Source organism: Falco naumanni, chromosome 15 (genome assembly GCF_017639655.2).
Source record: "Falco naumanni isolate bFalNau1 chromosome 15, bFalNau1.pat, whole genome shotgun sequence".
NCBI lineage: Eukaryota > Metazoa > Chordata > Aves > Falconiformes > Falconidae > Falco > Falco naumanni.
This window is the reverse complement of record NC_054068.1, coordinates 15,858,058-15,875,441: the sequence shown is the minus strand read 5'-3', so window position 1 is coordinate 15,875,441 and position 17,384 is coordinate 15,858,058. Positions and strand designations below refer to the sequence as shown.

The window sequence follows — 17,384 nt, the reverse complement described above, 5'->3', positions numbered from 1 at the left end:
ATTTCCCAGGCTTAGCAGTACTTGTAGGAGACAGGACTTACGGTTTTGGCAGTCTTCCTCCCGACAGAAGACCAGAAATCAAAACAAGCAAATAAATGGCAAGGAAATGTTGCAGAACACAAAGCCCTGACAGGAGCACTTGTCAGAGAGGAGCAGACACAATATAATTTGCCTCCAAGTAAAGATGGTTTGAGCTAATGTTATTCTCCGTGGTCCCTGCCCATAGGACAGGGATTGTAACAGCTCTGCAGACAGAGGCAGAAGGGGCTGGCAGCCTCATGAAGGGGAATGAGGGTGTTTGCTTGTGCCCTCTTTGTCTCTACAGATGCTTTCGGAGTTGCTGTCCCAGACATTGCATTTACTCTTAAGCTGGGCCTGTACTTCCCATATCACAGCTGCACATTTGCTTGGTTCATTCCCTCCTGGCTCCCAAATACTCCCAAAAGTTAGCGCTAATGAGCCTATCCTGATGTGCTCACCTGACACCACACCTGCATTTCTACAGTGGCTGAAGAAGTGCGTGTCCCCCATAGCTGCTGCAGGTGTGTGCATTTACACAAGCATGCATGTACAAGCACGTGTGCATTTACAAAAGCGTGCAGGCACTGGCATTTGCAGAAGGGACACACACAGCTGTGCAGTAAAACCAGTTAAAAACCTCCACGGTTGCCTGGAAAACTCTGCAGGCTCCTAGAGGAGAGGTTTGCTCAGGCTTTGGTTGCGGCATGCCTGAATATTCACTCTTGGTGGAGAGCAAGATAAGTACGTGTCCCTTCAGCATTTTATGAAACAAAGTAATGCAGATATCTATAAGTGAGACATGACATGAAGCATACAGATAGTAAGTTTGGAATAGTTCTGGGAGTTAAGAATTTACATGTCTTTATTAATTATTAGATGTTATTAGTGAGTGACTAAGGAACTGGGAAGCTCTAAGCGTTCTTTTGAAGTAGTGTACCCAAATTAGACTAAATAAATAAATAAATCTAAAAATGTTGGGGAATGTCTGCTCTAATGAATTTTCTAAATACACAAATCACACTTATTAAATCAGTGGATCTTTTAACTGTAAAAATATTATTACTGTTACACTAGGGAAATCCATTCAGAATTATAAAATATTTGGAAACTCTTTCTATGTTTCATTTCAGTGGAAAGGTGGTAAGTTTAACAGGAATAAAAAAAAAAAAAGTGTAGGCTTTGGGATAAAGTTTTAAAAGCCAGCTTTCCCCCTTTCTTTGTACGCGTGCCAATTTTCAATAAGAACTGTTTTCCCCTTTTAGTCTTGTTTAAAATAAACTACATGTATAACAAGATGTTGAAATTTATTTATGGTATGTTAGCACTAAGGACAGGTTGTTAAGGGGTCATAAAAAATATTAGTTTCCACTTTATGGTGGCCAAGTTAGTTTTTCTGCAAATTAAATTTGACGCTACGAAGGCATATATGTGATATATACAACTTTCTCTCCTGCATTGTAATTTCTTTCACCTTAACATGGCCAACAAAGCCTGTCTTTCTAGTAGGAAGAAACTCAGCTGGAGAATTTCCCTTGACCTGTGCAATAAAATTCAGCAGTGGGGAGGTGTGGGGCATCTGCTTACGTGAGTCATTCTGTGTGACTGAAGAAACTTTTCTTGTGGTGAAGGAGGCAGGATGAGGTGCTGAATTCTCCGTGTATTAAACTTTACATCTGCTTTTCTTTACCCTTTTATCTGTATTTCACTTTACAGTACTTGTTTTATACTGTTTGTGTGTTCCTTCATCAAAATATTTAGGCTTGTGTACAGATAAGACAGACTTTCCTGTTAGTGTTTAAAAAGCAGTACAGAAGAGTATATTGTTTTATTATTAAAATACAATTTATGAACCAGAAATGATCACAGATGCAAATTTATACTTTGCACATTTTTTTTTCTTAATAAGAATATGTATATTTTCATCTGGGGAGAAAGCAGCATTAAAATGAGTGAGCCCGGGGAGTATTGCCACACACACAGAGACACACACACACACATACGCTTGCATGCACAAAAGAACTACAGTGAGTTATTTGCTTGGGAAACAAACTCCTTTGAACGGCCCTTGAAGCCCTGCTCTCATCAGGAAGGCTGAAGCCCTGCTTGTGCGGGTCGAGGGCCTGATCCCCTGCCACGGCAGCAAAGCGGGTGCGCTGGCAGCCCGGCATACTTCTGCTTTTGGAATTTTGGGTCTTTCCGGTTGGCACCAGTATCCCAAGAGGAGGGGAAAAGGGGAAGGAACTCCACTCACCAGATGGGTTTTTCCAAGCCCTCATAGCTCTAATTAAAATGGCTGGCCAGGAAAAACCTACTCTCTTTTCCTTTTCCTGTGCTACCTATGCTGCAAACACAGCTCACCACTGGAAAAATTTCCAGGTTTGAAGGATTAGCAGTAAAAACCAGTGTATTTATTTTTTTTTTTTGGCTGAGGTGTAGAAATCTGGTTAAAGATATATATGTATTTTTGCAGTTGTGATTAATAGCTCTGGATGCTGAATAGGGTTTTTGTGGAGGGGAGCGTGATGCTAAACAAAGTGTTTGGTACAGCAGCTCTGCTCCTGCTGGAGCTCTCTGCAGCAGGGATGAGGGCTTTAGGCATAACACAGTAAAACCTGCTTTGAAGAATTATGAATTAACAGACTTAAACAAGTGTAAGAGTAGAGTGGTTGTGTGCTTTACCATTTCATCAGTGACCCTCAAGGTAATTGCTGTTGTTTAAGTAATTTTCTGTTCTTTTTATCACATTTGCAAGTGTGGATTTTTCATGGGCATTAAGCTCTCTACCTTAAACCCAAGTCTGAAAACTGGGGTTCTCCCAGCTTCTGGGACAGGTCAGGATGGAGGCTGACAGTAATATGCCTGATCCATGTGAAGTGGGAGATGTTGCATCTGCTTCTGTTGGGTCTGGATGAAATCCATAGTGGGGAAATTGCTGTGAAGTGGGACTTGATTTATGGTCGTGATGAGATGAGCTGGAGAGTATTACATCCTGATGGCAGCTCTCTGCTGAAGGAAAGGAAAAAGCTACTCATTGTCCACAGCAGCAGGATCTGGAGGGATGTGGCTCTTGGTCTGACCATAGCAGGTGGGACAGTGAATAGTTTGGGTTTGTTTTTTTTTTTTGTGAGTTTTTTTTGTTACGGAACTGCACTTGGTCAGATGGTTTTAACTAAGCAGAACACAGAAGGGCGATGCCCATTAGTAGTGATGGGGAGCAGACTGCAGCCTGAAGTAGGGTGTATGTACTCAGTCTTCTGGTGCACGTAAATCTCTTTATGTACTTTACCAGAGCAAGAGGTAGTGTAAGGAGTTATGGCCCCACTGCCCACCTGCAGATCGTAGTTGTCTACTTCTGTTCTTTTCTAGTTTTGTTCCTGTTCCCATACAAAAGTTTATGTAAATTAATTTTGGAACGTTCCCCTTTCTTTGTCCATGTTAGTCCGTGTTAGATGTTAACTTTTCAGCATCCTCATTAGCTTCCTCAAGACAGAGCTAGCACATGTAAATTGTTTTATTAGGTGTCCTGCTTATAGAGGAACTTTAAAGCCCTAATGTAAAAATAGTGCTGTCCCATGTCCCCCTGCCCTGTTTTCTTTTTCTGGAGCAGCAAAGCATGCAATAAATCTGACTTGGTGAGACCCCACATTGTATTCTTTGTGCAAAGTCCAGTGTTTGAACTTCATGGTGTTTTGGTTTCATTCTGAAACTTCATTTCATTGTAGCCATTTATGTTCAGGAAACAATAAACGCCTTTCTGGCGTGCCTTTGGCCTGTACCATCCCTTCAGCTGGACTCTGCCATGTGCACCTTTTCTCTGCCAACTGCACCTCTCAGGTCTGCTGTCTTCCAAAGCAGAGCCCTGTGTCCTGTGTGCTTGCAAATACTGTCTTAGGTGATACCTGAGATATGTGTACCTTTACTCACCAGGTATCTGCGCTCAAAAGTGCGTAGGGTGGTAGCAGAGCCTTCACTAGTACAAGTTCTACACCAAAGTGTGGTGGAAGGTATAAGAAATTGCAAGTATTTGAGTAGCAGCTTGGTCTTTGTACTTGCTGACTCACCTGTGGTCTGTCACTTTTAATGGGTCTTTTGCATCATTGTCTTGTCTTTGGGTAATTTCAGCCGGATTTTGGCGTTTTAGCAGAGCAAGGGATGACTTCACAACTATGAAATTAAAGTCCTGGCTATGAATTCTAAGTGTGTTAATTCCCCCTTTCTCTACTTTTCTTGTTTCTGTTTGTTAGGGATTCAACACGTACATGTTTCTGTCATCCAGCAGTGCTCCAGATGGAGCAAGAATATTTAAACTCTTGGTTGCTGAAGTAAAATACATGATTTTATGAGCAACACGAGGAATGCCAGATTCACCTGTTCGGTTTCACTTGAGCTTTAAAGTGCCTGCTTACTTGTAGTAGATCTGGTTTTGAAAGAAGGTGCAGACACTATGGTGACGGTTGCCTTAGAAATGCATATACTAATGCAAGGAGGAGCACACCCACAGGCAGCCAGTGTTTGCCATTCCCCATCCCGTCCACAGGAGTGACTGCCTTGCACTCCGTGTCCTTGTGCATCTCCCTTTCCCTCACCACCTCTTTGCTCTCTGCCCCACGCCTGTGTTCTCACCCCACTGGAGCAGGGGTGGTGGTGTAGGCTGGGACTCAGCCTAGCCAGGGCAGGTGAGGGTAGGGATCCTTGGTGCTCCCATCCATTTCCAGCAGAGTTCATCACAGAAGATATATCTGTGGCTGCAGCACATCTGTGCTGGGCACAAATGGGCCGTCGGTGGGATAGATAGGTCCCTTGGGCCCACCAGCGTCATGGCCAGGCAAATTCCAAGCAGAAAAAGCAGGAGGATTCCCAAACTCCAGTCCCCTTCCTGCATTTCCGAGGTGAAAGCAACAATTAAAAAGAACTGATACTGAGATTTTTGTGCAAAAAGGCAAGAGGAGGGTGGGGAGGTAGCAGAGATGTGTCCCCTTGTGCTGGGGGTGCAGGAGGTTGGCACAGCCTGCTGCAGGACAGAGAGGGGACAGCAGCACACCTAGCAAGGGGCAACGTGTTTCCCTGTGGCAGAGCTGCAGGTATAGTGCTTCCTGATAAGACCTGGGGAACCTAAAACTGGATGTTCCCAGTGCCAGCCATTGCTGGCATGGTTCTATACCAGTGTGCCAGGAAAATGTGATTCTTGTGCAGAGCTGAGGTGCTGCTGCTGTGGGTCTCGTATGTAGCACAGAGAAGGGGGCTCCTTTGGGCAGGTGCCTCTTTCAGGGCAACCTCTAAATTCCTGAGCAATTCACAGATTAAAATGCCATGTATTGCAATTAAAGGGAAAAAAAACCATCCACCCTGCCCTCTGGGGATTAATCTTCAACGACAAGCTGTAAGACCCATCAGTAAAAGTATTGATCCCAAATCTGTAATGTAAAGTATGGAAGTGGCATGTCTGCAGGCCCAGTTTTGAGAACTCTAAACTTAATGTATTGCATGTATAAGATGTTGATCTTGAGAGCAACCTGAAACATTGCCTGCATTTTATTACACCATACACTCATATTTATTTATATAATAGATTTTGATGGGAAATATCTGTCTCCAGTGAAGTCTGTGAATTAGACACACAAAAACTAAGTATGAGCACTGGGAATAAATATGCTCTGGCTTGTGAGTCAGGTGTGCTGTCCATGGGAAGGGCTGTGATTAACCATTATGTATGTCCTACCGTCTGTATTGTCTTTCAGAGATGAGATTTTTATTTATAACGATCCCTTTCTCTAGTTACATTAAGTTTTGCTATAGTGTTTGAAGAGGCAGGCCTGTTAGCTAGGCACAGATTTACTGTGCGAGTTTAAGCTAATGGATACTTATCAGGCAGGCTGTATTTGGTGATCGTCCATCATTTGCTCATTAAACAGTGTATCTAAGTGATTCTCATTTCCTCCCTGCCATGTCTGGAAAGGAGGAAACTAGACACATTACGATGGAATATTAATGTCCTGGAGGACTTAGCCACCCATAATTAGATCTCCTTTGCATAAACCTGCTAGTGCTACCTTATTTTGTTGTTTGTCTTTTTCTCCTTAATCACCTTCACATCTTCTTCTGTTCCTATCTTCTTTTTTTTTCAGTTTTCCTTTATAATTCTGTCCCATTTGTCTCATCCTTCTTCCTTTCTTCTTTTTCTTCTTCTTTTTTTTTTTTCTTTTTCTTTTCCCTGACCTACAGAGCACAGCAGTCTGGGTTTCCCCACTCCTCCCTCCTTCACACAAAAAGGCTGACTTTGCCAGCAAAACCCACAGTCTCTGCCAAGCCCTGTTACTGACTTTGGAGAAAAGCAGCTAGAGAACTTGTGCAAATCTAGGCTCTGAACTAGCTAAATAAGCCATTTCAGTAAACCCTCTTGTCTTATTCCCTGGCCTGCTGGCCCATGAAAGGACTAATATATAACAGTCCTATTTAAGGTGGAAAAAATCCTCCTGGCCGAGGGCCACCGATAGCTGAATCGGCTGTGCACTGGGGAGAGAACAGGGAGGTGGCTCTGGAGCTGTGAGTGAGTGTGCCAAGCACCACGCACAATTCCCGTGGGTTGGGGCATGGGCAAGGAATACACCGTCACCTCTTGGGTGATGCCTTGGTGTCCCAGTGCTCCGTTTCACCAGCTACGAGGGGAAAAAATAGTAAAGTGTTACTAACGCTAAATGGAAATGATCACACAAACAAGCAAAATACCTAGTAAACACTGGGAGGCCTGGCAGGAATCCTCTTGCAAAGTTGATTTTCCAAAGGGAGTAAATTGGCGCAAATGGCTGGTATAAAGCACACCTGGCTGCTTCTGCCAGGTACCTTTTTGCTCCCCTAAATGTTGGTACAGAGGCACCGGGGGGATTTGCCTTTCCTTTTAGCTGCAAGGTACGGTAAATGCATCAGCATACGCTCACCAGCACCTATTCTCAGTACTGGCAAAGCCCCACAGATCTTCCCGTTGTCGGCTGGATGTGGAAGTTTCCTTGTGCACGCTGGCAGGAGAGAGCCCCAGCCTCCTGACAAAGGGCAGCGGGTTCCTCATGCGTGGCATGGCCTGGCTCGGGGCCACCTCTGCACCCTGCTGCGCTCCAGGGCAGGGGCCTGCAGCTTTGCTGCAGTGGCGCTTCGTTTAAAAAACAAATGGGGTCTTTTTCCATACTGCTACTTTTCTTTGCTCCTTTTACGCAGATTTTTGTGTTTTGCAGACCTTTGTGTCTCTGATGTTAGGAGGTGGGGAATGTAACAGGCAACATATAAGCAGAAGGGAGGGAAAGCTTTATGCTGAGCTGGGAGGTGATGTGAACAGAAGGGACTAGCTGGCTTCAGCTTAAAGTAGCCATTTCCAACCTTTTCTTTTTTTTTTTGTATGCCCCTGCTAATTGTGGTAGCAGCTCCCAGTGCTGTGCGGGACCAAACTTCTCTGAGTAGTAGGCTGTGAGAGCAGTGGTATTCTCCTCCTCTTTCAGTTCAAGGAGCAAGCCTATCTGTACCTCTCCAAAGGACAGACTGTAGATGTGAGTGGAAAATACCAGTCTATTTAAAGTGTAAAGATTGTTAACATCCTTTGTGCTCCTGCCATGCCAAGCAGCTGGAAACTGGCTAATATACAATCCTCAGTCCACAAAGTTTTGAGCATCCTCAGCTCCCTTTGACTTTGTGGAAATGGAAGCTGCTCTGCATTTTGCAGGATTAAGAGCGCTGTATCAAATCCCAGGCTGTGAGTGCTGTGGGATGAGTCGTGGTGGATGAATGGCGGTTGGATGGAGCTATTCTGTGTCCTGCACTGATTTGGGAGCATGTAATTTCATGTGATGGGAAGGACGGAGCGAAGGCTGGGTAGGACAGCACAGAGAGATGTGCATCTGAAAGGCAGCAAAGAAGCCTGAAGATTACAGAAGATCACAGAGCTCTTGCTTGCGAGTACCTACAGTTAGGTCAGGGAAAATATGTGGTTACCGTGTGATTGGCTTACAATGTGGATTGGTGCTAGGGTATTTCTCTAGAGTAAAAGCTGTGAATCTTGACACGTACGTTACAGCTAGTACACAGGCATCAGTGAGATTTCCCCAGGTTTATTTGAGAGTGTTCTGTCACCAACAAAATCTGACAAAATCCTCCGAATTAAAGAGTGGCACCAGCATTTTCTGCACTGAAACTGTTCCGTACATGGAGTTTTCAAAGGTTGCTCATGGGTGAGGGGGTGGCCCTGGTCCCAACTGCAGCTCTTGGTAGCAGCCCTGGTTCAGGAGAGTTCCCCCATCAACTGGGGGATTCGCTTGTAATTCAACATATTTCTCAGCAGTTTCTCAACCTGTCACAGTTCCTGACATTTAGTTAGCATACTATGGAGTTTTTATATTGTGGGAAGAGTTAAACTGGTCCTTGTGGTCCTTGAAGCCTGTGTAATAGGATAAGGGAGCATACACATGCCATCTGAATTACTGAGGGGCTGTTGCTCACTTGCGAAGCTTGATTGCATCTAGAAATCAACATTTGGTTCAGAAGCGTCTTACTTTGATAAGGTTAACTTCTTTCCTGGGAGTGATAAAGTGTTAAATAAGCACTGTGACTGTGAATGGAGTTCAGGTAATGGTAGCCCCATAAATAGATGTTCTCACTCTTAGGGAGAATGGATGCTGAATCCTTTCAAAAGTTTCTCTGAGCATAAAGAACCAAAATCTTTGAGCCTGCAGCACTCGTGACCTAGCAATTAAGTAAGCGCCCTTGGAGAACACCTGAGATGAGTGGGCAAAATGCAAATATTTGGCGCCCACAAGAGTGCTGTATTGTGATGTTGCCATTGACCACAGCTTCTCCCCATGTTGGCCCTGTCCTTGTTCTGCCTCTTGCATTTGGGTCCCACAGTCAGTGGGAGCAGAACAGTCTTCTCCAGGCATGACAGCAGTGAGTCCTCCTGTTCTGGTGCAGAACAGGGAATGTTCTCCCACTGCCAGCAGTGCCCTCCCAGCACCAGGCTGCGGGTGAGCAGTGCACAGAGTTACCTATCTTTTGAGTTGACTAACAATAAGATTTTTCTACACTGCCAGACCAAGGCTATTTTCAAGTCAAAGACAGCCTTCCTGAAAGGTTTCAGCTTCATACGTGCCCCCAGATTTCACCAAAGGCACAGCTGTTCTGGCAGGCACACTCTTGGATGAGTTTCCTATAACTATCTCATAATCATCAACCTGAAGGATGCAGCTAAAAGGGTGTCTCTGGTTTTGTTTTGTTTTTTTTTTTATTTCCAGTACTTTATCTCTGTGTGTTGGCAAATACTATTGGACCATTGACAAAAAAAGAAGAATATAAAAGTCTTTATCGTTAAAAATAGAAATATAGTGCTGTGAGTGTTGATATCAAGGTTTAATTCTTTGAAACTTTTCTTGCCCATCTTTTTTTCTAATCAGCTGTGTATTGAATCTGGCACTGGGAGACGTGTGCCCTCTCCACTGGTGCAGTGTGTTGCACCCCAGTTGCCATTCTGTTGATGACACGTGGAGCAGAGCGGGACCAAACTTTTGTTCTCCTGCTGTATTGTCTCTGTATTACTAAAGGAGTAGAAATATGCTTTTCCGAAGCATTTAAAAATGATCATTTGGATGTAGAGAGCAGACAGAGACAAGACTAAGAGTGTAATTACATAGCAACTTCTGTGGTTGTAACCATGGCTTAATGTGCAGGCACACAACATATTTTGGGGAGAAAATGAGGTGAGTTTGTGAAGGAAAATGGGAAGTATCCAAGAAAAACATGTGAAGCGCACTTGTAAACATTCTGCCCAAAGCTTATCATCAGTGATTTTGGGTGTCTTCATTTCTAATGCCCAGTATGAAATGCCTCCAAAATTTCGTGAAGTGCTGAGCTTTCACCATTATGTTGCCAGGACTCCCATGAAGTAGTTAGAGCTGATACAAGATCTCTAATTGCTTTATAAAATTCCAGCTTTCCATCTTAAACTGTGCTGCTGTTGCCTGCGATATTCCCAAGCTGCAGAGTACTTTGGGTACTTGGGTGGCTCCTGCCCATGCTGCGCATCAGCAAAGTAGACTTGTCTGTCCCTGCATATTCAGAGTAATTAACTAGCATAGATGGAAGTGTCTAGTCCTTGACTTCAGTAGTTGTGATTGTGGCTGGTGTCTCTCAGAAAACATATTTTCCTGCTAATGGAACAGGAATTATTTTTCTGTGCAATGTATTTTGAAAGTGACTGTGTTGAATGCTTTGTACCTCTTCACTGGAGTTTTTTGGCCATTACTACTATTTAAATAATAGCACCCACATAGTGAATGGTAACGTACACTGCTCACCTGGGTCAACCTAGGTTTCAAGAAGTGACAAGAAACTGAAAGTTTAATTGAAGAATGAACTTAAGTGAATTACTCCCTGGCTCATATTATGGACCAAGTTGGTTTTTTTCTTCTTGTTTCTCAGTAGCAAGAGCTGGAAATCCCTTCCACAGCAGTCACAGCCAGATCTGTCCTGGACCCACTCTGCCCTCCTGGGGAGGGTTGGCCAAGCCCTGAGGCAGCCTCCTGGGGGTCTGTCCTCAGATGGGGGTCTGCGGGACTCCTCACCCCTCTGTGCACAGTGTCATGTCCCCACATCTCCAACCAGCCCAGGAAAGCTCCTGCTGCTTCCCTGTGAGTCCAGCAACAGCCGTGTGCAACTGAGGGCAGATTTTAGCTGCAACTGCTTGGGTGTTGAAGTTCAGTTTGGGAGGAAGAAACTGATTATCTTTCCCTCTGACTTCTGTGGCTTCTGCTTATTGCGGAGGCTGAGCTAAAGCCAGCAGTGACACTACTTCAAATGCCAGCTCCTTAAATAACAATTTATATCCAGAAGATTAAGGCAGCCACGGAGGAACCTCTGGGCTCTTGCTTTTATGCCTGTTATGGAGAGGGAGCAGAAGCATGGCTCCTACATGGTCTCCCTACAATTACGCTTGGTGCCTATTGCAAAGCCTGATCACCTATTTTTTCGCTTCAGCCTCACTGATGTGCTTTCTCTCCAAACCTCTGTGGTTTCTTAATTACATCGGTATATTTCTTTTTCAGGTGGGGCATGCTTTTGCCCCTTGTTTCTCTGTGCCCACTGCCTAGCTTAGTTGATGGATCAGCAGGCAGGTGAGGATCAAGTGCTTGGGTCAGGGCTCCTGACCGGCTGTCACTGTGACCATCCCGCTCCGTAAAACCACCTAAGACTGGTCCTGAGGAGTGCCAGCCTGTGGTCATGTCCTGCCTGGACATGCTTGCGTCTGCCCCGTGCTTGCTGTCCGAGGGGACAACTGGACATGCTGTCCTGCTGCCCAAGAGAAACATCAGCCCAATACAGCGATACCTCTTGGAGTAGGTTTGGCTGTTAACTTTTTCTTACAGCTGATCCTGTGAAAGATGATGTTTGCTTAAAAACCTGAAAAATAAAAGAAAAATGAAAAGGAGAGAAAAAGGGGCAATAGTGGTGTGAGCCGCAGCTGCAGGGAGATGTGTCTCTGTCTAAGCTCAAGAGGCTCCATCCCACTGGCCTCTTCCCTACGTGGAGGTGCAGCACTGTCAGCTACGTGGTGGGTCTGAGCAAAGAGAGGTGGAGAACCTGAAACCATGGCTGCAATAATATGAAGTGAATTTAAGTGCCGTCATCTTCACATATGTGTTCTCTGTCCCCTTTTCAGTCATCAGGGAGCAAAGCAAATTAATGCCAACAGAGGCTGACTCAAACCTTTGCCCTCATTTAAGGGATTCCAAAAAACGCAGTTTTGTTACGTGCTGGAGCCAGCTGCCCTGCAGCAGCTCAAGGACTAGATAGTCTCCGGTGTTTAACCAACATGAAAGGCAGTGTGTTTCTAAAATTGCCGATGACCAGTGTTGATCCCATATACTTCTACTTGACTAGGACTGAATTTATTGCTGTTATGTATTTTTAGCAGACTGGTATTTTTTTTACCTCTCTTTCCAAGATAAAATGTAAAGAAATAAAACCCCCTTCAGCATAAAAGTAGTAATATAAAAAACTGTCCAAGTAAGACAATCAAAAAGCATTCAAAGCTTAAATAAAAATTCCACTTGCCTGTTTTGACTAATGTACATGAATTGCAAACTTAGCTTATTTAGTTTTGGAGCAGAAACCTCCCAAATAGATGTAGATTTCGATGTTAAAACAAGACATATATTTGTGCAAGAGTGAAGTTGTATTTAGGATAACTATGTCCGGAATTTTTCTAGTAAGAGGTGGTTCAAAATGGGAACAATATGGTGTCTTGACAGAACACAAAATGGTAGGTGAGCCTCCAGCATGCGCGAGCGAACCAAGCCTGCTCTGCCGCTGTTGGGAAATAGTATTGATAACGGCTTCAGTAAGCTCATAGCTTTCTATCTTGTTTTTCTCTATCATTCTGGAATTTCATATTATGTGACATGGCCTTTATGCTAACATAGACATAGGAAAAAGTGTAATTGTGTCTCAAGTATGATTTTTCAAAAGAAGTGGCCAAATTCCACGCTATTCCATTAGTAAACTTGCAGACTAATAGGACTGGAGTTGTGCCCTTCTGTGGAGCACATTTGTTTATGGTCTGAACATAAAATCAAAATTTGTCATGGCACTGCCTATGTAAATTATCTTTTCTGTTCATAATGCCACATGATGTTGCTGTTGACATCAACCTGATAGATAGCTTACAGGGTGCCAGAATTCCGTAGTGGACTGGGGGAAAAAAAAAAAAAAAGTTGGGGGTGTGTGTGTGGAAGGAAAGCATAAAATCAAGAATCTTTTGGTGAAAATATAAATACTCAATGTAAGTAATCACTGGAGCAGGTTCCAGGGCCTGGGCATACAGGTCCCTGCTGGACAATAGCAGCAGCAGCTGTGCTTGAGACTTTACAATATCACTTGGATTTCAGTTGTAGAATTGCGTGGAATTTGTAATTGAATCCAACATAATGTAAAGAGTTAGGCATTGTTCAGAGCATGGAGTAAATACTTTTTGTCAGGAAATAAAGACCCATGAATTACATTTGTTTAGTGTCATGGTGACAGAGCAGACAGGTAAGGATGATCAACTTTTGCAATTAAAAAGAAGAATTTCTGCAGTTACTGCTTTCAAAGCCCAATCTGACTTTAGTAAACCTGCCAATGATTTCAGTAACAGTAGGATCGGGCTCTTTTTTTACCCTGCTTGTTGTCAGTTGATCTCTTGGTTATTTTTAAAAATGTAAGAATCAGATGACATTTTATAATTCTTAACAGGCAGAAGGTTATAGATATATCACTTGCAAGTGCTGAGCACCTGGCTCTGACAGTTTTCACATCAGCAAGCCTTAAATGCAGTTATTTATGACCACCATATTACAGAACATGGTTGCACATTAGAATAGTATTTTTTAATTCTGAGCTCTGGAAAAAGTTAAGATACCACTTGTTCTGAGTATAGCTAGTACGTTAGTACATAAAGATGACATAAGTCAGGTGTTCTGACACAGGACAGTTCTTTACTATGATCTGTTACAGCATACGTTTAAAAAAATTACCTCTACATTTACAGTGGCAATTGTGCACATGCAAGTTGTGAATGTACAAAATTTCAAATATGAATACTTAGCGGCTAGTAATATTTAAACTTCTATTAAAATTTCATGTGAATTTACTGTTACCTGTTCAGGAGGAAACTGCAAACCCATATTTAGGTTAAAACACAGGGAAAATCTCTTTACTAAATGTCTACCTTATGAATTATTTTATAGAAAGCAGTAAGTTCTTTTTCAGCAGTGCAGAAGTCTGTTTTAATACTTAATGTCATAGTGGACCAAGTTTTCAGATGGCTTTGCCTTCCAGTTGGTTTGGTTTAGCAATCACAACTTATTTTTGTTCTTTTTCAGTTGAAGAGGGTGAATCTTCAGATTTTGCTTTGACCTGGGACTCATCAGTGACTCAATCAGGTAAATATTTTAGGTTCTTCTGATTGCAAAAATTGCCAGAAAGCTGCCAGGCTTTTTACAGGAACTGTATTTTGTATGTCACATTCCTGTCTCAAATCCAAGACTACCCACTGCAACACAATTTTTATATCAGTTCCATATGGTCAATAAAATCTATTACATACAGAGACTAATATACTCTTATCCTCTGGAGAGCCATTCTTTCTTCTTGTGGGCATACTGAAACGGGTTGTGATTTCTCCAGTATAACCACTTTGAAGTTTTCTGCAATGGGCACTGTTGCACATTCATTCCAATCTAATTACATAAAAGCTGCTTTAATAGGAATTTTAAACCTCGGTCTCAACTGGAATGTGTGTATTTCTCCTCTCAGAGGAAATTGGAAAGTACTGTCAGGGCTGGAGAATAAAAAGTGGTACATCGCCGTGGTAGAAAGCTTTAACATTTGAACCAGCTTTTGGTCTGCTTGATAGTAATAACATTTAAACATGTGTCTGGGGCTTGCTCATCTGTGTTACCTTGCTAATTTGAGTAAAAAGAGGCTCAAGAAACCGAACAGAATAAAGCAAGCTTGTCTGTAGTTGAGTAATATGTATCGATAACACAAGCATGAGGGTAATAGTCAAATGAGTTTGCGTTTAAAGTAACTAGTCACATCTCAGTCACTGTTTGTGCCCTGTGTAAAGATATTTTACTCGCTATTATGTCTTTAACGTTTAGCAAATTCTCAGAATATTTTTTATTTTGAAGACCATAAGTCTGTTTCTGTGCTCTCTTCATACTGGACTGCAGAATGGTATTCTCTTGGAAGCTCAGCAGCGACATGAGAACAGCTCAGAAACTGAGCAGTAATATGAAAATTAATAATGGTGCTGCATTCCTGGTTGGCATAGGTTTTAAGAGTCACGGGGAGACTGGCTCACAGGAGACTTTTCTTACTGGAGTCAGTATCTGGCTGGTCTTGAAGACATAAACTCCCTTTGTGTGGCACTTTGGCATTTCACTTTGTACCAGCTGCGCTCTGGGTTGCACTAGGTGCATCTTCTCTGGGTGCCACGGCTGTTTTGAACGGTTCATGTTTTCACTAGTCTTTGATAGCAAATACTGCTGCTGCTGCTGCTGCTGCTGCTGCTGCAAACCCCCAGCTGTGATGTCGAAGGCCCCTTTGTGCCTGGAGCTAACGGCGCATGAAAAGAGCGCTCGCCAGCTCTCTTGCTTGACCTTCGTCTCAAACAGCAGTGGAGTGGAGTTACCGGTGTTATCTATCACAAATCTTGAATTGTATTAAATTTAACACAGGCTGAGGTTCAAAACAGCAGCAACAACAACAAAAATAATTTCTGTGCAGAGCGGGAGTTAATTTGGGATTTTTGGATGTTAATGGTGACTGTGCTGTAAGTAAAAGACAGCCTGTGAAAGGCTTTTCCCAAATTAGTTGAATCTCCTCCATTTTTCTTCATTTACTTCTATAATTACAGCTCTCATTCAAGACGTCGGATATGGGATAAAATGTATTGTATGTGTGATTTATGGCAGCTTAAAGAAAATATGTGCTAACTGGGAGATTTTCCTCTTAATATGTTCAGTAGCTACAGATGTCAATCTTACATGTGTATAAAGATGCAATACAGCATCCTATCAGAACAGGGTGCAATGCATGGGACAGAGGTTGCAGGCTGGAATATGACTGAGGAACTACATAGAAAAACTTAAAAAGCCCTAGTACGTGGTGGTGCGGCTGCATGGAGTCACTGACTCTTGTGTGGTGTGCCTCCAAAGCTATATTCAGTAACTGAAACCAGTCCCTCAGTCCCAGTGTGCGAGACTTTCATTATGTTCTTTTATGATCTTCCTGTTTGCATTAGCTCCAGTAGTGTGATGTTGAAGTTCAATAAAGGGTGAAAAAACACGCTTCAACTTCTTGTTTCATGCCCCTTCCTTCCCTGGTCCAAAATGACAAAATTGCCTCCCCTTCCTTGACTCCCCCAGCAAAAAAAACCCCCAACATCCGAAAACCAAAAGGCTAAACCTGGGACTTGTTAACTCTGAAACATTTGCCAGATGTTTCAAATTAACATATTTCTCTCCCTTCTTCTCCTGTATGTGTTTGTACATCTCTGTGTGTGTGCAAACACATACAAAGCAACTTCTGAAAAATTCTGTTGGCACTCTGTGCAGCTGCTGTGGGCCAGGGGAGCGGCAGTCCCAGGGTTGTGTGGTACGTAGGGACAGCAAGAGCAGGTAGAAGGTGATTTTTTTAAACTTTTTTAATACTAGCAAAATATATAGGTGCAATTGTGGGAACAGAAGGTCCTTTTGCTGTTGTATCTTATTTTGTTCATCAGACCAGGAGAAGCTATATTGGATTTTTTTTTTTTTTTTTGTGTGAGTACAAGTTGAACCTGCAGTCGTGGGGCTTGTCCAGGTAGCTGTGACAGCTGTCTGTCCCCAGGTCAGGCGTAAGCGTTCATAGGTGCAGGGCAATGCATGTCAAACAGTGGGGCCCGAGCTCTGTGTCTCGTGGTGGCCTTCTCTGCTACTGAGGGCGCCTGGTTTGTGTATCCCTGGCGGTGGATAATTTGGCAATAGAAATCCTGCACTCGGGTGGGTCTGTTCGGTGATGGTTTAGCACTGGGTGCCATCCGTTTTCCTATGGTAGAATATGTGCACAAGGTCCTGTCTGCTCTGGCTTAACACCCTATCCCTGGTAAAACCTGTGAAGGTGAAATGCTTTGCAGGAATCCAGCCCTTGGCATAGCTGCACTGAGGAGTTTATTAAAGTACTTTAAATACAACTAGAAATAGTTTTATGATTTTTTTTTTATTTATTTTTTTTAATGACCACAACTTAAAGGCTGTACTTGCTAACCTAGAGAATCAGGAAAATGTATAAGGAGGCAGAGGCTGCCCTCGCGCCAGGGTAAATAATCTGGGTGTCCACCAGCCCTGTTTAACAATGGGCATATAGCAAATTTCCTTCCTCTTCAGGTCTTGTAAACATTTTTTTCCTTAATGTAAAAGGAAGAAAAAAAGCATTTCCTTTACTCTCTTAATGTGGGGACTTAGCTTGCTGTTAAATAGCAGGTCAATAGTGTTTTGCTGTGTAAGGGGCAGAGACGTTTTCTATCCCAGAGGAAGAGCACAAGTACTCCTTCCCCCTGCTTTTCCCTCTTAACAGCACATGCAGCCCTTGAAGCCCATCCGTCTCACTCCGAAAGCGTCAGAGAGGGTGGGCTGGGCAGGGCTGCTGGGGGGGGGAGCAGGCAAGTGCGCACCTCTGCTTTGCAAAAGGATTTTTGGCTGCTTTGAAACCAAGAGGAAAGCAGGATTTAATATTTGCAAAGCAAGGGTCCAGCCAGACAATGTTGCATTGCTGTTGTAATATATCACAAGAGCATTATCTTGAGGAGC

At 43.2% G+C, this 17,384-nt stretch overlaps 1 protein-coding gene across 3 annotated transcripts in view; it reads left to right on the top strand.

Moving 5' to 3' along the window:
* The window catches only part of ZNF423 (zinc finger protein 423), a 234,835-nt gene that overhangs the window by 29,168 nt on the left and 188,283 nt on the right, over positions 1–17,384 (top strand). For all 3 annotated transcript variants that reach the window (XR_005831145.1, XM_040615556.1, XM_040615555.1), the window contains exon 2: positions 13,914–13,973. Coding sequence is in view for 2 of the 3 variants with exons in the window: in XM_040615556.1 (XP_040471490.1) it covers positions 13,914–13,973 (60 nt within the window). In the remaining variant the exon portion in view is untranslated. The remainder of the gene's footprint in view (positions 1–13,913; positions 13,974–17,384) is intronic.